General features: G+C 57.7%; 6 protein-coding genes across 6 annotated transcripts; 4 read left to right on the top strand and 2 right to left on the bottom strand.

The window, feature by feature from the left end:
* Positions 1-703: 703 nt before the first annotated feature.
* Positions 704-2,657, top strand: BXZ73DRAFT_102274 (cytochrome P450; the record flags this gene model as incomplete). Its single annotated transcript, XM_048015175.1, has 10 exons — positions 704-755; positions 815-944; positions 998-1,186; positions 1,240-1,495; positions 1,557-1,698; positions 1,759-1,772; positions 1,827-2,098; positions 2,162-2,290; positions 2,354-2,497; positions 2,561-2,657. 10 exons carry the CDS (start codon positions 704-706, stop codon positions 2,655-2,657), a joined length of 1,425 nt encoding a protein of 474 aa, XP_047877112.1.
* An 816-nt stretch (positions 2,658-3,473) lies between these two features.
* On the bottom strand, positions 3,474-4,473 carry BXZ73DRAFT_102273 (uncharacterized protein; the record flags this gene model as incomplete). The annotated part of the gene is made up of 2 exons (XM_048015174.1): positions 3,474-3,873; positions 3,938-4,473. 2 exons carry the CDS (start codon positions 4,471-4,473, stop codon positions 3,474-3,476), a joined length of 936 nt encoding a protein of 311 aa, XP_047877111.1.
* A 967-nt stretch (positions 4,474-5,440) lies between these two features.
* BXZ73DRAFT_78260 (N2227-domain-containing protein) lies at positions 5,441-7,235 on the top strand (the record flags this gene model as incomplete). Its single annotated transcript, XM_048022843.1, has 9 exons — positions 5,441-5,527; positions 5,583-5,865; positions 6,002-6,144; positions 6,196-6,278; positions 6,333-6,400; positions 6,457-6,523; positions 6,577-6,823; positions 6,890-7,069; positions 7,137-7,235. The coding sequence occupies 9 exons, from the start codon at positions 5,441-5,443 to the stop codon at positions 7,233-7,235; spliced, it is 1,257 nt and encodes a 418-aa protein (XP_047877110.1).
* A 1,364-nt stretch (positions 7,236-8,599) lies between these two features.
* On the bottom strand, positions 8,600-9,691 carry BXZ73DRAFT_48238 (glutathione S-transferase C-terminal-like protein; the record flags this gene model as incomplete). The annotated part of the gene is made up of 7 exons (XM_048020016.1): positions 8,600-8,659; positions 8,720-8,777; positions 8,844-8,964; positions 9,035-9,085; positions 9,153-9,183; positions 9,256-9,493; positions 9,555-9,691. 7 exons carry the CDS (start codon positions 9,689-9,691, stop codon positions 8,600-8,602), a joined length of 696 nt encoding a protein of 231 aa, XP_047877109.1.
* Positions 9,692-11,061: 1,370 nt separating this feature from the next.
* On the top strand, positions 11,062-12,975 carry BXZ73DRAFT_102270 (uncharacterized protein; the record flags this gene model as incomplete). Its single annotated transcript, XM_048015173.1, has 15 exons — positions 11,062-11,127; positions 11,192-11,201; positions 11,271-11,290; positions 11,350-11,382; positions 11,445-11,541; positions 11,602-11,630; positions 11,683-11,713; positions 11,767-11,799; positions 11,859-11,944; positions 11,992-12,037; positions 12,097-12,198; positions 12,259-12,423; positions 12,471-12,538; positions 12,603-12,628; positions 12,690-12,975. The coding sequence occupies 15 exons, from the start codon at positions 11,062-11,064 to the stop codon at positions 12,973-12,975; spliced, it is 1,098 nt and encodes a 365-aa protein (XP_047877108.1).
* A 1,588-nt stretch (positions 12,976-14,563) lies between these two features.
* Positions 14,564-18,704, top strand: BXZ73DRAFT_102269 (uncharacterized protein; the record flags this gene model as incomplete). Its single annotated transcript, XM_048015172.1, has 19 exons — positions 14,564-14,629; positions 14,691-14,700; positions 14,770-14,789; positions 14,849-14,881; positions 14,950-15,046; positions 15,107-15,135; positions 15,188-15,218; positions 15,275-15,307; positions 15,367-15,452; positions 15,500-15,545; positions 15,605-15,706; positions 15,767-15,931; positions 15,979-16,046; positions 16,111-16,136; positions 16,198-16,476; positions 17,336-17,438; positions 17,531-17,659; positions 18,278-18,359; positions 18,391-18,704. The coding sequence occupies 19 exons, from the start codon at positions 14,564-14,566 to the stop codon at positions 18,702-18,704; spliced, it is 1,719 nt and encodes a 572-aa protein (XP_047877107.1).
* Between the last annotated feature and the right edge of the window lie 1,036 nt (positions 18,705-19,740).

Here is a 19,740-nt window from a genome sequence, read left to right as displayed (position 1 = left end):
TCTGGTGAGTCATCCACAGCCCTCTCATAGTCCTCTGCGAGCTTAATGTACACCATCTTCCTCACTTTAGTCTCTCTTCAAAGACGGCTTTACGTGCAGCCGTGAGCCCGCTCAATCACGGCCGTCGGGACCCGAGCTACGCCGCCCTTGATTGCCTTGATAGCTCCAGCCAGGTTTGAACGGCTGTACCCTGGTGAGAAGACGTTAACCCCGCATGAACCGCGCAACTCTCGCCATATGCGATGGATCATCGCCACATGACGATTTCATTCCATCTTGGATGCCAGCAGCGCACGAAAGGCGGCGACAGGTGAGCCCCATATGTTAATGTCATCCAGGCGGTGGGAAACTCATCGGGCTTTTCCCGTCGTGCCTATGTCAGCAGATGCCACTCTGGTTTATCTCTAGGGTTCACACCGTACGGATCTTCTCAATGCCGTCGGTTTCGACCGCGTCGAGCCTCGGATATTCGGCCATATAAGCTCCAGACCATTTCCTGCGCTTTTCAGCCCCTCGTCACCAGGCATGGCGGCAACGGGTGTACTTCTCTCGGCTCCCCGTGCTGTCGACCGTCTCCGCCCTGATTGCAACAGCGGCGATTGCCTCATACCTTCGCTCGGTCTTCTCGTGGAGGCGACGATCCCGCGGCCGACCCTTCCCACCAGGCCCTCCAGGATTACCTTTTATTGGAAACCTACTCGATATGCCAATGGTTCGGCCATGGGAGGGTCTGCGAGAGCTATGCCACAAGTATGGTGAGTCTGCGATGCGATTGCAGACTCTGATTTTCTGGATGGCTAACTCACAATGGCAGGCGACATTTTAGGCATGACGATAATGGGCAGTCCGGTGGTGGTCCTCAACTCCGCCAACGATATCTCCCAGTATCTAGACGGCCACTCGGCCACCACGTCAAGTAGGCCACGCTCGGCAAGCCAGGAGCTGTATGTTCCCATATTGGCTGTCTTTCAAGTTCTGAAATTGCTTTGTACCTCAGTCTCGACTTGACCGGACTATTCGCGTTCATGCCGTACGGGCCCGAGTGGAGGCTGCATCGACGCACGATGTGGCAGTACTTCACCCCCACTGCAGTCACGAAGTACATCCCCGCAATACAGACGTCGTCGCGTATAACCCTCCACAAGCTTCTTGAGGCTCCGGACCGGTTCGAAGAACACTTCCAAGAGTGGGTGGATGTGTCCCTGTCTAATCAAGGAACTCGCTGATCTCTCCCTACAGTTCGGTCGGCGCGACGCTGATGAAGGTCGTATACGGCCTTGACGCCAAATACGAAAACGACGAGAGTCTCATGACGATCGACAAAGGGCTCGAATCGGGCCGCGAGTCCCTCGTCCCGGGAAGATTCCTCGTGGACGTCATCCCCATCCTCCGTTTCCTGCCCCCCTTCTTCCCTTCTCAAAAGCGCTTTTCACGACTCCGCGAGCAGACGGCCCGCATGTACGATATGCCTTACTCCCTTCACAAAGCGGCCGCGGTGAATATCTTTCTGTGGCGTATCCGGACCCTCATCCTCAAAGTTTTCACCCCTGATACAGATGCGTGGAGACATGGGTGACTGCATCCTGTCGGATATGCTCTCCCAGTTCACGAGCAAGCCGGACGACAACATCTATGATCCAACGGTCAACCCCGTAGGCGATAGGGTGGCGAGAGGTGTCACTGCAGTCACCTTTGCGGGTGCGTGTGTTCTCTTCTCACTCTGAATCGACGCTGAAGGACTCGCTCGCCTCATTGCAGCGGGATCAGACACAGTGAGTAGCTCACCATATCGTGATCACTGACAGGGCACTAAATTGTCGATGCAGACTTGCGCGGTCCTTAAGACATTTGTCCTTGCAATGTCTCTCAACCCCGACGTCCTCAAACGCGCCCACGCCGAGACAGATGCGGTCGTTGGACCGACGCGCCTCCCAGACCTCGAAGACCGTGACGCTTTGCCGTACGTGTACGCGATGTACCTTGAAACCCTCCGCTGGATGCAGGTGGTTCCACTGGGCCTCGCCCACAACACAACCGAAGACGAGCAGTTCGGGGACTACTTTGTGCCCGCCGGCACAATGATTCTAGCCAACATCTGGTACGCCGTAGTCAGCAGGTCCTTTGTATGAAGACTCTCATGGACAGATCGCGACGTCTACAGGGCATGCATGCACGACCCAAACACGTACCACGAGCCGGCGTCCTTCGCCCCAGAGAGGTTCCTGCGCGACGGAAAGCTAGATCCCGAAGTCAGGAACCCGAACGACTTCGTGTTCGGTTTCGGAAGACGGTCGGTCGCGCGAGTCACGCCCCATCGCCCGACCTGCATGCTGACGACGACCTCGAACGCCAGCATCTGCCCCGGGAGACACTACGCCGAGAGCGACATCTTCCTCACCATGGCGCACATCATCCACGTCTTCGACATCCGCCCGCCCGTGGACGAGGACGGGCGCGAGGTCGCGATCGAGCCGAGGATGGTCAACGGCTTCGTTTCGTGCGTGCTGTCCTTTCGTGCATCCTGTCGTCGTTCGTCTCTGACCTGCGCGATCGGGCCCAGGTGGCCGGAGGACTGCCGGTGCAGGATCACGCCGCGGACGCCCCACGCCGCCACGCTGATCGTGGACGAGTTCGCGCAGCGGCTCAATCAAGGCTGAGCGCGTTGAAACGATGCTCGACGCCACGACGTTGGGCGGAGTTGTACTATGTCGGGAAGGAAATGTCTGCGACGTCGTGCTTCTGTGTGATTCGTGTGATGTACTATAAACCAAATCATTGCTCCTGCCTTACAGGCGGCCCGCGACCTGCACATGTACAGGACACTACGTGGCGAGGAGATCCAGCGTGGACGCTGCTGAAGCACGCCCGACGCCCGACGAGCTCGATCGACTGCCCATGTCGCGTAGGGAAACAGACAACATTGGGTGAGCGAAAGCCGGCAGAAAAGGACGAAAGAATGTTACTCGCGAACGCGCGGACATTCACCGAGGGCACCGTTGCTGCCCTGGTCTCCATGTCAGGCCAGGATGGTGCCGGCTGTGGAAGAGTGCACCATCCGATCGGCACGAAGTGCGCTGCTGCTATGATCGGTTGCTTCTTTGTACCGTGCCGCGCAATTAGCCATCGAACATTCAAGCAATGACAAAAGAGCGGCGAGACGTTAAGTCTCAATATGTGCGTTAAGGGTTCGGCGGACAGATGCAGGCGTTAAGTAAGAGTATGGAGGCAGGAGTAGTGAGACGTAGATTTGAAAAGACGCGAGGCACGATACGACGTAGATGAAGCATAATAAAGTCAGGGACATAGATCGCAACATATTCGCATAGATGTACAACGCTCGCGTGGTTTCCTGTGATGATGTATCAACCAGGAGCAAGAACAGACACCGCAGACACAATGGGGATGAGAAGAGGGGATGCAAGAGAGGAACGGGGACGGAGACGGGAGTCTGGCATCGTGTGTGGGCAAGGAAATCATTCTCGCGCGTTGAGACGCTCGATTCTGCGCGCTTGCGCTTTGTCGATCACGCACTTGCGGTAATGCATGTTCGTGACCCACGCCGGGTTGCCCTGGTCGTTGACGAGCAGCGTATGGGTATCCGCGAGCTGTTTCTTTGGGTGGGTGCTCCCCGGGTGGACCGTTCGCCAGAGATATACGGGTCCGTCGGGGCCCTCCAGCCCGTCCTCCTTGTCCCATATCCACATCTGCCGCTTGTTTTCGCCGTAGTGGTGTACGTAGAGGTGCGCCTGGCGGAGGCCCTCTATATGCGGGGGCCGCTGGATGCGGTCTACAGACCGTGTGAAGTACCACGTCGTGGAGTGCCGCTGGTTGGTGATTGGCCTTGTCTCCATCTCGGGGACCAGGACCGCCTTCCTGCAAAACACGCCGAGGAGTCAGCCGACGGGCCCCGATGCGCACCGAGGACGAAGGAACGCACCTCTTCTCCGCCTTTACTGCCTTTTCGGCCTTCACGCTCTTCTCCGTCTTGACGTTCTTCTCCGCCTTGACGACCTTTTCGGCCTTCACCGCGCGGACCTTCATGCCGTTGCGGATGACGGGCCCGCCCGCGCGGTCCTGGGCACGCGGGATGGGCTCTGGCTTCGCCCGGGCCGGGGAGGCCGGCGGAGTCGTCCCTGCCCTCCCTCGGCCAGTCCCGGTGCTTTCCCCATCCGCGAAGTCGTCTTCTTCGTCTTCGCACGGCGCGGACTCGGGAGAGGACTCGCGCGACCCGGAGTAGGTCCGGCTTCCGCTGGCTTCGGCATTCACTTGCGCACGGCGACGCGGGCGGTCGCTGCTGTTTTGGGACGGAGTCATGGGGTGCGAAGAGGGCATCGACATCGACATCGACATCGAGGGCAGGGGGGTGGGGAGGAAACCGGGCGGGAAGACGAAACCTCCTGGCTGGAGCATGGGGGTCCATTGGTCCTTTTGGAAGGCGAGGGGAGGGGGAACCCCGGGCTGGAGAGAAATCATGGTGAGCGAGTGCGTTAGATTGACCTGCGGGACAGGTTGTGTCGCGCATAACGACGCGTGGCGGTCTTAGTGAATATACCCTTCCCTCTTCCCCTGAATGGCCATGCTCAAGACAAATGTTAAAGGTGGAGGGCCAGGCGACAGGAACCGTGGATCACAAAGAGTGCAGCGCCCGTCTTTGTCGCGGAGGTGACGGGAGTGTGACGACCTTCCTGCTTCAAACACAACTCAGGTATCCAACGCGGTCAGGACACACACTACCTCCATGAACAAGGGTGTTTCCATCTCACTAGCCACGACCTCACTGCGTCACGAGGAGGGTATATGCGCTAATGGGCGGCAGAGAGACGACACTCACTCGAAGACATTGCCATTTTCACCATGCGTGTGTCTGAGCTGAAAGATTGTCTCTCGGGTCTTCCATTTCTGTCGCGCAGAGAGAAAGCGCGTGCGTTGGTGGGAGGCAGGGACGGAGGAAAGCAGGGAGGACGTACAATGAGGAGCTCGGCCCTCTGGTCGGAACAGAAGGCGGCGAGCGCGGAGAGGTTGATCCGGGTGTAGTCGGCGGGGGCGCTCAACTCGTCGGGGACGGGGCGCGCGCCTGGGACGATGTGGAAGGGGTGATTGGGGACTGCATGGTGGTCACTCGGAAGGATGGCGCGGGGACGAAAGGAGTCGCGGGCCCGGGGCAGATAAAGGGGGAGGTCGAGCCGCAAGCGTGACCGGGCGGCTGGCCACTATCTCGCCGTCTTATACGACGATCGACGGCGGAATCTGCGACACATTCAGCCCTCGCGCCTGTGGCAGAACTTGGCTCGCCTGATCCATCTCCCCCACGCGTGTGCCGGCTGCCTCGTTCCGAGCCCATTCAGGGCGCGCCTCGCGCACACGGCACGCTCACCACTCCGCGCGTCTTGCTTTCCTTTCTTGTTGCCGCCCGTCCGACTCGCCTCACCACCGAACCACGATGCCGCTCACTAAGCAACAGGCCGACGACGAGGAAGTTCATCTCGCCAACGTCGTCACGACGTTCAAGCAGTACGGCCCGTATTCCGTGCGCCTTTCCTCCACCGCCTTCCGAACGCGAACGCTCACCAAATTCACGCCAGCTAAACGCAAACAACAGGCGGCGAAAAGACATACACACCCTACCGCTAGCGGACCGGGAACTGCTCAGCTTGTTGCCGTACAAACAACGCATCACGGACACGGACAATGCAATCCTTGCCAACGCCCAGTTCCTGGATGCCGTCATTGCCAGCCCCGAGATCTTCAGCCAAGGGCCCGGAGATGCCGAAGACGAATTCAACGAGGACGACCCTGAGATGCGGGGGAACGACCAGGGGGACGTGGATGACAGCGATCACACCCAACTGTCGCAACCGTCGCAAAGTACTCGCATCCGCCTGCCCTGGCCACAGGCGCTTAATAACCGCAGAAATTTCAGGTCCCCCACATGGCCATGGCCACAGCCACGAACACTCCCATTCTCACTCTCGCACACACGACCACGATCACGACCATGGAGGCCACTCGCACTCTCATGGCCACTCCCATGGCGAGCCGCCGAGTGGCCCAAATGTGCGGAAAGCGGAGTTCAAACCGTCAGAACACGATATGGAGAAGCTTCGCAGTACCCTCAAGCAGCTCGTCCGAGATTGGAGCGCGGAGGTTTATGAATGCACTTTACTCTGGTTATACGCGCTAATCATAAATTTACAGGGTAAGATCGAACGCGATGCGTGCTACGAGCCCATGAAAGATGCACTTCTCCAGCACTTCTCGGACATCCCGCAGGAAGAGAGGTCAGTCTTATATCTCCTGCTCAGAACCCTGCTCTGATGCGCTCAGCCCTTCAGAGGGAACTTCCGCGTTCTCGTGCCCGGCTCTGGTCTTGGTCGACTTGCATGGGACGTTGCAAATCTCGGTCTGTACCGCGCGATCTGCTGCGCATACACTCACTGATCTGCACCATCGGGACAGGTTTCGGGTGCCAGGGGAACGAATTCTCGCACTATATGCTCCTCACTTCGTTCTACATGCTCAACAGGTTCCATTTTCTCTCCCGATGCCCCCGAGCATGACTCACACGTCTCTCCTCAGGACGGACCAGATCGAGAAGCACACAATCTACCCATATGTCCACTCGTTCTCCAACATACCAGACCGCGCCGCTCTCCTTCGCCCCATCAAGATTCCCGACGTCTTGCCATCCTCGCTCACCCCAGACACGGACTTCTCACTTGTCGCCGGAGACTTTGAGGAGATCTACGGCAAGAAGAGCCCGGGCAGCGACGAGCCCGAGGAGGGCCACTGGGACGCCGTCATGACGTGCTTCTTCATCGACACGGTGCGTCACCCGCCTGTCGCTCGTCTCGTGTGGGTCAGCCTCGCGCTGACTTTCGACTGCGCCCAGGCGAAGAACGTCGTGAACTACCTGCGCATCATCCACCACATCCTCGCCCCGGGCGGGGTGTGGATCAACCTTGGCCCGCTGCTCTGGCACTGGGAGAACAACAACACGAACGACCCGTCGGTGGAGCTTACGCTCGAGGAGATCAAGGAGCTCGCGCGCAAGATCGGGTTTGAAATTTCCGTAGGCTTTCGTCGATCGGCTGATACGATAAGGCGCAGCGGCTGACCAAGGCGCTTCTTTGCTGCAGAACGAGCGCACGATTGACACGACGTACACAAACAACGCGCACAGCATGCTGGGCTACATCTACCACGCCGCGTTCTGGACTGCCACGAAAGTGATCTGAGCGGTATGTACGAGCGTGGGTTCTTTCACTGCTATCTTTCGAGCCAAGTCGTTGACGTCACGTCCCCAGAGAATCCTGTAGCGAATTCCAATGTATCCCTACGATAGCCTATGCAGCCGTTCGCCACCTTTGCGCGCTCACAGCGCGAGAAAATCGTCACGGACACTGCACTCTCTCAGACGATGATAGCCCACAACAGAACAGAGACCCGGATGTTTTCGCCGCATACGTCAGCCCATTCGCGGCCCCTCTCAACCCATTCCTGGCCAATCAGCCAAATCGTTGACACGGCTGTCTAAGATGGGCATCCTCGGAACGAGGTCCCCAGCCGACATACGGTTGGCTTCGTGGGCGCGGGCGTGAACCTCTCCGCGTCCGCACTTCCTGATGGCGGGTGCGTCTTCTTGCTCTGGGCCTTCACGCGGACGGCCGTGCACGGGCCTGCTTCTACGTAATCGATGAACCACAGAAGGTCATGGGAGACCTGCGGCCTGAGCCCTGCGGCCTGAAGGGCCCCTGCGTGGTTCCTGGCGGCCACGCGGCTGACCTCTTCGGTCTAGTGTCCAAGCACTCAGCCTCGCCCATCCAGGACCCCGCATCGATGATCAAAGAAGCTCGAAGCAGTCCTCACACTGAGACAAGAGCAGGTATCGACAACGGGACAAGAAACCGAACGCCGTGGCTGATAGGGCGCGCCACCGGCCGGCGCGTGTTCCCATGGACCCACATATCCCCTTGTTCCAGCCTCTGTCAGAACCACCGTGATGGCGATAGGTACACACCCACAAAGGACTTCTGGCTGCCGTTGTGATCGCTGCGCGCATCGGTTGTTCCGGCCTTTTGTTCGCGCGCAGGTATATAACCAGCCCCCAGCGCCTCTCTGTCTCGCCCAGCCTCTCTCTCCTCCAGTGGCGGCCACGGCCCCCATACCGCTCCTCCAAATCGAGCTAGCGCTGATTTTGGCACGATAGCATGGGTCGGTGAACGTCCTCCTTCTCCCGCCTCTACTCACTTGTTGTCACTCACCGCTGACCACGGCACAGCCCACCTCTTCAAAACCCAAACGGTACGACAACACGCCAGAGAAGTTCGCCGAATCAACGCGCATACATCCCGCTGAAGGCATATCCCTGTATACACATGGACGTGCGGGGAGCGCTCCGAGCTGACCATCCAGCGATGTAGGGTTGACTACGTCCGCACCGGTTCCAAAGACGACCTTTGCAGGCCGCCAGGAAGCATTTCAAATTCATAAGTACTGGTGCTCAAACAACCTCCCGGCCCGGATTTCCGTTTAATTTGCGGGGCCCGCGCTCTACATGACAGGAACGACGGGTTTCGTCAAAACCTCACTCCTATTATACTCACGGGATCTGGAGACCCGACTTGACGGCGGGACGTTCCTTCATCCGCTCGGTCCAAGCCTACCCGAGCGAAGAAAAGCGTCAGCGGACAACGACAACCATCAGACAAGTACGGCCCACCTTGACATCTGGGAACTCGTCCAGGGTCTCAACCCCGGTGAATGCGTGGCCGTTCACCCTGCGATGCAAAAAAATACAAGAGCGTCACCCCCTGTACAAGGACAAGCCAGCAAAGCAAACACACCACGGGAACGCGTTCATGTCGGCAAGACTATACGTGCCCCGCGCGGGTCCCGCGAGCCAGTCGCGGCCAGCCAGGCGGAGCTGGAGCACGCCGAACAGGCGGCGCGTCTCGTCGACGTAGCCTGCGGAACGCCAACGGGTGCCGGTCAGCGTGCGGCGCCCGTGCTTCGCGACTGCAGAGCCCGGACTCACGCTTCTTCGCGTACGGGATGTCTTCAGGTGCGGCGTTGAGGAAGTGCCCGGCTGCGCGACCGCGGATCACGAGGCGATCGTCAGTGGGCGAACGGGCGAAAAGGCGATCAAGACATACCCTGGCCTTGCATCGGACCAAGACCGCCGTGCTGCAGAGGCGAACGGACGGAAGTGCGAGTGGTCAGTAACGGCGTTGAACGCTTCGAAGCGAGCCCACTCACGGCGAAGAAGATCCACTGGAGCATCTCGCTCCAGTCGTCCGCGCGCGTGGCGGGGTCGAACGCGAACTTGGTCGTCGTGTCGTAATGCTGCTCGAGGTAGAGCAGGATCGCGGCGCTCTCGAAGACGGCAAAGCCGCCGCGGTTCGGGTCGACGAGGGTCGGGATGCGGCCGTTCGGGTTCAGCTTGAGGTACCACGGCTCCTTCTGCTCGTTCTTGCCGAGGCTGATGGGGTGTACGCTGCAGGAACCCAGTAAGAAGTGCTGAGATAAACGAGGCCAAGTGGAGGAGCAGGGCGTACTCGTAAGTGAGACCGTATTGGGCCTTCAGCTCTTCCAGGAAGATGTGGGTCTTGCGCCCGTTTGGAGTGCCCGCAGTGTATAGCTGGAGCGGCGTGCTCGACGGAGAGGTGGCGGTGGAGTACTGATGTTTCGACATGGGAGCAGGACCACTTGTGGAGGAACGAGCAAGACCCCTCGCTGCACCGGGAAATGGGTGTGTCAGCCGGAAAGGAGTGCGGGACAATAATGACGTCATCGAACTGTAGGTCGTTTGTGGACGGCTTTTCAGAACCGAAGACAAAGAGAGAAATTGTTGGAACAGGGAATAGAAGTGGATATCTTCTTGCAGAGGGGAGGAGATGAGGAGAAGAGACGTTCAAGGGATGGATATGTATACCAATGGCGCAATTCGCCGGCATTTCAAACTCGATGTGTCAGCGAGTCGAAATCCTTGCGAATCCTTCGCACTCCACCGGGGGTCGTGGGAGGGTATCAAATTAGAAAGACGGGGATTATGCTGCAGGTCAGCGCGCGAGACGATGGATGCATACTGCATGACGTCGAGAAGCCATCCACGACGTGCACAGCGGGGGTTCGAACTCGCGCGCGTCACGGGCGTCAGCCGCATGGGAAAATCCCTCAACGCCACGCAATCTTCACTGAGCTTTCAAGCTTAGCTTCAGATCTCAGATCTCATATGCTCTCGGGCCTGGCCATGGCCATGGCTTGCGCACTTCCTCCAGACTCGATTTGAAATTTCACAATTGCCGTCACTCCCACAGCGTCTCTCAAATGCTGAAGAGACGCGCCTCTTCTTCTCTTCTGCTGTGCCTGCGCACGGGCGCCGCCTCTGCCAACACACCTCGTCAGACACGGCAGCGGTCCTCACAAGTCACCAGGGCACGCTGAGGGGAGCTACGGCCACAAGTGCTTAACTTTGGTGCCGACGGCACTTCCCCGACACTTCGGCGCTCGCCGCCCACGGAAACGAAAATCGTGTTGGATCCGCGCACGGTGACGCCGTGGCGGAGCCCGCTCTAACTGGATGGTGCCTGCCTGCAGCTTCGCTTCCCCGGCTACTACCAATCGTCCTTCGCTACTTACGTTACTTTGGTCAGTACTACAATTCAACCATCTCCACGCAGGCTGACTCTGACCATCCGTCGCACTAGACCCGTGTAGTTGGCTGTAATCCGTACACCCTGAGCTGGCCCATGACAGTGTCCCATGGTACTTTTAGATTCTACCCCTAACGCGGGTCTGGGGATCGCGTCTGGGTCACACTTCGGTTCCCCCTTAAGCGGTCGTCGTGGGGCGGCAGGCTGCTGTCATTGATGTGTACATAACGCGGGCACGATGAGGCTCACAGGCTGTACTCCTCCAGCACCCGTTTCCACTCTCCCGCCCCCGATCCGCTCAGCGCTGCCCTTGGCGCTGCCCTGGCTGCCTGCGCGGTTTGGTTCTCCCTCAAGGTCGCTCGGTAACAGGCGGGAAGGTGGAGGCCGGGCTGTTCAGGAGAAGGCGGTCATGTCGGTCTTGAAGGAAATTGCGGAGGCGGGTGGCGATCAGTTGGAAGAATTGAGGTTGGTCAAGGTGAGCAAGTCCCAGTCACAGTAACCTCTCCTGTGCGACTAACGGTTCTTTCGCCTGACAACAGTATGCCATTGGTACGTGAGCTCGTCGGTGATCGCCCGAAGGAAGTCCAAGTGAGAAGCTCATTGAATCTCGGACGCTAGTTGTGGCCGCTACATGGACTGTGAGTCCCGATCGGGCGTGATTTGATCGTGAATTCCGACAAGTTCATATCATGTGCAGTGGGCAGAGATATGCGTGAAAATGGAGGAAGAGGTGAGCTCTCTCTTTGACAGACATGCAATTCCATCTCATTGAATGCGTTCCTTGACCGGCAGATCACCTACATTTGGCCTTCCCGCATAAGTTTCATGAAGGTCCTTTACTTTTATAATCGTTACTCGCCTGTAGTGGACACGACATTTGCGCTCGCGAGTAGGTCAACGTCACTCATGCACTTGGCTCAGTGTCTTACTCCCAATGATCTCGATGCAGGTTCTCTGAGCAACGTTGGCAATCACAGGGTATGTCTGCGATCCATACTATCCACTCAACGGTCTTCTCATTGCCTCATAGCTGTGTACAGCCGAGTTTACAGTCTTGGCATGTGAGCAGCAGAACTTCATGCCGACAAACACGACTCACTGACCTGCGTGCCAGTCTTTTACGCCACCGGGACATTTGCCTCGGAATGTACGTTCTCGTTTCATTGTCACCACTGCTTTCCGGGGTCCCATTGACCATCGGCACAGTCATCCTGATAGCACGGACTCTCGCTCTCTACAACTTCCATCCCTTCATGATTGCTCTCGCATGCGCTCTTGTTCTCCTCACGGTCGTGAGTTACGCATCTGAGTTTCGTGTGTACGTGCTGACGCTGCTCAGGTCCCAACTACTATAGAGTCCATTCGATTTCTCTTCCCTCTCGCATGTGAGTAGCGCCGTCTGGTGTCTTGCTCTGTTCCGCCCTCATATCGTTGACGAGACCAGATCCTGGTGACGACATCATCAAAATTACCGGATGCGTACCAAGCGTGGACGATATCGGCTCGGCCTGGATATTCTACATCTGCCTCTTCATTTCCGAAACAAGTAAGCGTCATGTGCACTGTGATCCTATGATAGCCACGCTTACGTCGCTTCTTCCCGCAGTCATCGTCTTGTTGACATTCTTTCGACAGTGGCAGACCGGCACGGAGAGAGAGGGGCTGCTCCGACGGCTATTCCGCTGGGGTGGACCGGACACACAAACAGACTCCACCCTGTCTATGCCGCGGTCACACCGGTCTCCGCTCGTCAAGACCATGTATCGGAACAGTGAGCGTCTCGACTTTGACCGCACGTATCCGCTTACGCCGTGTTAGGCTCTATATACTACGTCATCATGCTAACCCTCTCTATCATCAATCTGGTGGCGACGAACAAGGCTGGCGTAAGGCGACTCTCGTCCACCCTGCACAAAACCGCCGCGCTGACCTCAACCACTCCCCCAACAGCCCGCCCTCCGCCCTGTCATCCAGATGTGCGCTCGTGTTTACTTCTGTTGCGCACGGAGCCGCCGTCACTCACCCCGAGCTCCACAGGCCGTTCCGCGCGGTACACTCCGCGCTGTGCACGCGCGTCCTCCTCAACCTCCGCCAGGTCGCCGCCCAAGGCGCCTCGCGCACGATGCCAGACTTTACAGTCGCGACCCTCAGCGGCCTCTCGTTCCGCGATCCCAACGCGGACGGGCGCACACGTCTTGAGGGACTTGAGGAGCACACGCACCGGGGTGGGAGCGACGACGCCGTCCACGTCGAGCTCGAGCTCGAGCCTCTCTCGAGTCGTGGGCGTTCGACAGATCTGTCGCAGGACATGTACATGGAGTAGCTGGAAGTTAATTACTCAAATATAGACGCGGAGGGGCGTACACATCTTGAAGGGCTTGAGGAGCACCCGCGTGACGGCGGCGAGCGGGGTGGGAGCGACACCGCCCGCGTCGAGCTCGAGCTCGGGGCTGTCTCGAGCCATAGGCGCTTGATATCGCAGGACTGAGGGCATGGGGTAGCTGACGTTACTATGCTATACGGGAGTTACAGTGTTTCGTGTGCATGTCTCTGAGGCTCGGGTCTTTCTACACGCGTGGCATTGATTTGTGGATATCACAGACTATTGTTGCCACCCAGCCACTTCGTTGATCATGGCACGGTAAGTACTAGTACTACGTCGCAGCGCGCGGGCCATCGCGATGCTCACGGGGCGCGCAAGCAGATGTCGCGCGCATCGCGCCGTACGGTGGTGTACGAGGGCGCCACACGGCGCTGACCCCCGCTCTACAACTGAACATGACCCCACTCGCGCTCCTGTACGGCAACAGCCTACCGATATTGGTCTATCGGTATTTAAACACGGTTTACACGAGTTGAGTCGCCCGCGCAGCGGCCCGGCATCAAGTCTGAACCGGGGCCTCCAGGGCCAGTGTGTCATGGGCTTGGCTACGCTACATTCTAACACTTTATACTCCGCATTACTCATTCTCGCCGCGCCCATGACAGCGTCCTTATTGGAGCTCCACATCTCCTATCTACAGTAGTACTTAGTCTCCGCATTCGCACTGTCTTACGCTAGCGAGCAACACAGCTCTTTTCCCCGTTTTCGCCCTTCCGCTCCGCGCGCGACCGTCACACAGTGGGCGCCCGAGTGTCACTCCATTTTTCTTCTAGTGCACGTCGACCAAGCTATCTCTCCTTTTCAAAAAATGCAGCAAACGCTCGAGTCGCGCGGGCGATTCATCTGTATTGCAGGCAGTTTCTCCTTGAGTTTCTCGCCGGGCTACGTCTGCGACATTCGACATGTGAGCTAGCTTGGTGACGCATTACAAGCGCCCAATTTCGCACACTGGAAGATCTAGAGCTTGTGACCGTGACCTATCAAATTGTTTGGATTGGTACAGTACTCACGAATCCGCGCATGTGGTGACGCCGTGGCGGAGCCCGCTCTAACTGGATGGCGCCTTGCCGTACTTCGTCCTTCCACTCTTACGTCACTTGGTCAGTACTACGAATCTTTCGTCCAACATTCCCAGGCTGACTCTAATCGTCTGTCCACTCGACCATTGTATATACCTATAGGTACTAGCTATAATCCAGACGCCCCGGGCTGAACATATGACGGTGCGCTATGATGCATTATCCTTATAAGTACTCATAGCCTGGCTCCGAGGATCCGGTCTGGGTTACACTTCGGTTCCCACTGAAGCGGATGTCGTGGGGGGGCATGCTGCTGTCATCGACGTCTACATAACGCGGACACGATGAGGCTTACCGCGTGTGCTTCCCCCCGCACCCGTTTCCACTCTCCCACCCCCGATCCGCTACCCTTGGTGCTGCGCTGGCTCCCTGCGCGGTTTGGTTCTCCCTCAAGGTCGCTCGGTAACAGGCGGGAAGGTGGAGGCGAGGCTTTCTAGAGGAAGGCGGTCATGTCGGTCTTGAAGGAGATTGCGGAGGCGGGTGGCGATCAGTTAGCGGATTTGAAGTTGGTCAAGGTGAGCAAGCCTCGACCGCAACCGCTACTGTATGACTAACACTTCCTCCGCCTGACGACAGTATGGCATTGGTACGTGAGCTCAATGACGATCGTGCGAAGGAAGACCAAATGAGGAGCTCATCGAATCTCGGACGCCAGTCGTGGCCGCTACATGGACGGTGAGTCCCGATCGGGCGTGATTTGATCATGAATCCCGACGAGTTCCTATCATGTGCAGTGGGCAGAGATATGCGCGAATATGGAGGAAGAGGTGAGCTCTTTGACAGACATGGAGTGTCCGGCAATTCCATCTCATTGAACGCTCTCTTTCACCGGCAGATCACCTACATTTGGCCTTCCCGCATAAGTTTCATGAAGGTCCTTTACTTTCATAACCGTTACTCACCTGTAGTGGACACGGCATTCGCGCTCGCGAGTAGGTTAACGTCACTCATGCACTTGGCTCAGTGTCTTATTCCCAATGATCTCGATGCAGGTTCTCTGAGCAACGTTGGCAATCACAAGGTATGTCTGCGATCCATACTATCCACTCAACGGTCTTCTCATTGCCTCATAGCTGTGCACAGCCGAGTTTCAAGTCATGGCATGTTAGCGAAAGAACTTCATGCCGACATTGAGCACGACTCACTGACCCGCGTGCCAGTCTCTTACACCAGCGGGACGTTTGCCTCGGAGTGTACGTTCTCGTTTCATCGTCGCCACTGCATTCCGGGGTCCCGTTGATCATCGGTACAGTCATCCTGATAGCACGGACTCTCGCTCTCTACAACTTCCATCCCTTCATGATTGCTCTCGCATGCGCTCTTGTTCTCATCACGGTCGTGAGCCATGCATCTGAGTTTCGTGTGTACGTGCTGACTCTTCTCAGGTCCCAACTGCTGCAACATCCATTCGAATACTCTTCCCTCTCGCATGTGAGTAGCACCCTCTGGTGTCTCGCGCTGTTCCCCCCTCATATCGTAGACGAGACCAGATCCTGGTGACGACGTCATCAAAATTACCGGATGCGTACCGAGCGTGGACAATATCAGCTCGGCCTGGGTGTTCTTCATCTGCCTCTTGGTCTCCGAAACTAGTAAGCGTCATTTGCACCCTGATTCCATGATAATCATGCTGACGTCGCTTCTTCCTGCAGTCATCGTCTCGTTGACGTTCTTTCGGCAGTGGGAGACCGCCGAGGAGAGAGAGGGTCTGCTCCAACGGCTATTCCGCTGGGGAAAACGGGGCATGCAAACGGGCCCTACCCTGTCTATGCCGCGGTCACACCGGTCTCCGCTCGTCAAGACCATGTATCGGAACAGTGAGCGTCTCGACTTTGACCGCACGTATCCGCTTACGCCGTGTTAGGCTCTATATACTACGTCATCATGCTCATCCTCTCCACCATTAATTTGGCGATGACGGCCACGAATAACGTAAGGCGGCTCTCGTCCATCCTGCACAAAACCGCCGTGCTGACCCGCACCGCTTCCCCAATAGCCCGCCCTCCGCCCCGTCCTGCAGATGTGCGCCCGTGTTTGTTTCTGTTGCGCACGGAGCCGCCGCCACTCACCTCGCATTCCACAGGCCGCTCCGCACGGTGCACGCCTCGCTGTGCACGCGCGTTCTCCTCAACCTTCGCCGGGTCGCCGCCCAAGCCGCCTCGCCCACGATGCCAGACTTTACAATCGCGACCCTCAGCGGCATCGCGTTCCGCGATCCAAACGCTGAGGGGCGCACACGTCTTGAGGGACTCGAGGAGCATCCGTACGGCAGGGAGCGGGGTGGGGGCGAGAACACCGTCTACATCGAGCTCGAGCTCGAGGCTCTCTCGAGCCGTGGACGCTCGAGTCTGTCGCAGGAGATGTAGATGGGGTAGCTGACATTACTTTACCATAATACGCGAACACAGTGTTGAAGTACATCACTATCGTTAGACTAGATTCCTTTTACTTTCACCAGACTCTCGTATACACAGCGCTCGACTAGGCGCGCCCGGCTTCCGCTCGAGGGTATCTGAGGGTTGGCCAGTACCTCCCCGACCCCTACCCTTGCACACCCTCTCCCCCTACCCACAAGGGTAGTGGCCACCCCTGATACGCACTAACCGGCTGAGCACGTACGCCCCGTCGGGCCCCTGGTAGCCACAGGGCCGGCCTGTGGTGCACTACCTGCGCGCAGATGTGAATGTCCGTATTTACCACTCCTGCCTGTGGCAATTCGGTAGTTACGATACTAATCAGGAAAAAAGATTTGCTACGGAGCACAGCCTACAGACTATGTAGGCTCGATAGGCGCCAAAGTCGTTGGTGCGCACTCCATAGCACTCCATAGTACTGTCAAAGCATACCGTAGCAGAGTCTAATGACAGCCAACACAAACCAGATGTAAACATATCAATAACGTGCACAACAGACCTCTTAGCATATCACTGACAGCTGGGAGTGAATGACACTCGTTTCTGGCAGTTGGAGATCACTGCGCGCTCCGAAGTCCAGTGATATTTCAAGGAGATTTCGGTGTCACTAACAGAAGCGATGAGAAGATGTCAAACGTACCATCGGAGACTTCCTTGGAGCTTTGAGTGAAAGACGTCCGGTAAGTGCATCAGTAGCTTCACAACCCTGATGGCAGCAGGGAGGACAAGGTGTGTTGCACGACATGGCCCTCGTACCAATGCTATCATATTAATTTGTGTGGGTGTACTGACTGTCCTGTCTCGTAGCCTGCTCCAACCGAGTGCCCTGAGGACCAAGAGTGCGCCTGCGCGCTGCACGGGGACCACCTCGCACCAGCTCGATGCCGGTCTGTACCTCGTCTCGTCTTACGTGCGCCCTTTTCCCCTCTTCTCGTGTCATGTCTCTCTTTCTACAATCCATCAATACGGCTCACACATTCCGGCAACCCGTTCGGCTGCCAGATCTTCGCCCCCGGCTCGACGGACCTCAAGCTCGTCGCCACACGCCCGACCAAGGCCAGCGACAAGCTCACGATTGGGTTGATGACCTCCAGCGCTCGGTCAAATCAAGAGTCCGCGGGCGTCGCGCGCGTGTGCGCGTCGCATCGAGCTCGCCCACGGCTGGAGGTTCAAATGCGAGTGCTCGCGCTGTCTCGCTGAGGCGCTCGCGGAGCTCACCATAGAGGACGCCGCAAAGAATGCAGTCACCGCCGTCGCCGTGGAGGCCTTGGCGTCGAGGGCGATGAGAGCATCACCCGGCCTGAATGGACACTGGCGCCTGTAGATTCACACGCCTGGCCCGTGCGCAAATGCGCGCTTCTGCCGCGGCCAGCGCCAACCATGCTTTCACCGTCTTCTCTTCCCCCTACATCTCCCATTTCCTCATTCTCCTGTTTACTCAGGTCTTCCAGGTGAATCAACTCAAGAAAAACCCTGCTCTGCCAACAGCTACGAGGGTATGCCTAGGTTTCGCACTTTTCATGCTGCTTACGGACCTTTACAGATTGGTCCGACACGAGCTCCCGTGGGTTTACGTCGCCAACTCCCCGGCTCCTGCTCCGCGATCAGGTGCGCGGGGGTTTGTGTGACGAAGGGCTGCAGGTATGTGTCCTCTGTAGTCGTGTGGTCGAGGTACTTGACAGCCGCCCAGGTTAAATAGCCTTTCTTCCCTGTCTGCGGCCGCGAGGCTGTTGCTGAGAGCACTTGGAGTCCACGCCACCTTACGACGTCATGGACGGCGGGGTAGATTACACGAAGGGCGCGGATGACCAGTGTAGCAACATCTTCGACCGTGAGTACGTCTCCGTTTGTGCGTCCCCCAGCTCAGCTCCTCTCTGACCTCCTCTCCTCCCCCATCCTCACCCACTTGGGCTGGTCTGTGCACGTCGAGCTCGCCTTCGACGATAAACGCCCCGTCTTCTCCCCCGCGCCCGCCAACGAGTCCCCGCTTTTAGCGGTCCCGTTCACAGACAACAAGGACCGGTACACGGAGCTCCCTGGACTCCTCGCCCTCCACGTCAACCGGGGCGGCTACGAGGGCCATTGCGCGCACCTCGCCCGTTGGGGCGCCCACCTTCCTCGCCTTCAACAGTCTCCCCGCCTCGCCGAGTTCATCGCGCCCTCCAGCGAGCCCTAGCCCGGCACGGCGACAGAGGAGGGCATGGCCATCTACGTCGATCGCTGCTACCCGTCGATCACATGTATCATGGAGCGCGCGCGCGGACGGGCTCGTCGCCCCGCGCCCCGCGCCTGACCGCGTCTTCGTCATGGCGAACGGCGACTTGGTGTGAGTCGTCCGGTCGAAGAAGGTGCTCTTCAAGAACCGGCAATTTGGCCGGGTCGTGAGCAGCCGTGACTTCGAGTCTGGTGCGGAGCAGAGGTACGTCAGCCAGGCGGTGGACGAGTAGAGAGCGTCCATACGGGTGGGTTCGGCTTTCCCCATCGTTGTCGTTACATGTTAGTAGTCGCATGTACTCTATTGTAAGGCTTAATACAGTTTTTTGACCGCTATATCAATCATTCGTGCGCTTTGCTGAGTGCAATGGGCTGCTTTGAACAAGCTTTGGACGAACATCATAGACGGTGCATGCTGCTATGCGGTACTATGGAGCGCTTTGTAGACGCCGCGCGCGACTATGGGAGACCCCAAAACGGGGGGGGGGTTTCCTATGGCACTTCGGATGCTACATAGCCCACATAGTGCTCTGGAGCAACCTGCTTTTTTCCTGATTAGTAATGCATTATTTTCCCGCCTCATATCTAGGTTGGAATAGTGAAGCTCTGGTTGGAATAGTGAAGCTCTGGTTGGAATAGTGAAGCTCTGGTTGGAATAGTGAAGCTCTGGTTGGAATGCGGGGCTCTTGTTGGAAATTCTGCACTCATTACCAACTTGTTCCAACTATTTCCAATTTATCGGTTGGAACTTGGCACATCTGCTGGGTTGGAAAGTGTCAGAACGGTTGGCTCTGGCCGCTGCAGACGCCTACAGACCCAATCTGACGCGTGAGAAATTATTGATGGTGCGCTATGATGCTTTATATATCCTTATAAGTACTCATAGCCTGGCTCCGAGGATCCGGTCTAGGTTACACTTCGGTTCCCACTCAAGCGGATGTCGTGGGGGGCATGCTGCTGTCATCGACGTCTACATAACGCGGACCCGATGAGGCTTA

This window comes from Epithele typhae (genome assembly GCF_022376455.1).
Source record: "Epithele typhae strain CBS 203.58 chromosome Unknown BXZ73scaffold_30, whole genome shotgun sequence".
In the NCBI taxonomy this organism is placed as follows: Eukaryota; Fungi; Basidiomycota; class Agaricomycetes; order Polyporales; family Epitheliaceae; genus Epithele; species Epithele typhae.
Note: the sequence above shows the minus strand (reverse complement) of the source record. Positions and strands in the feature narration are given on the sequence as shown.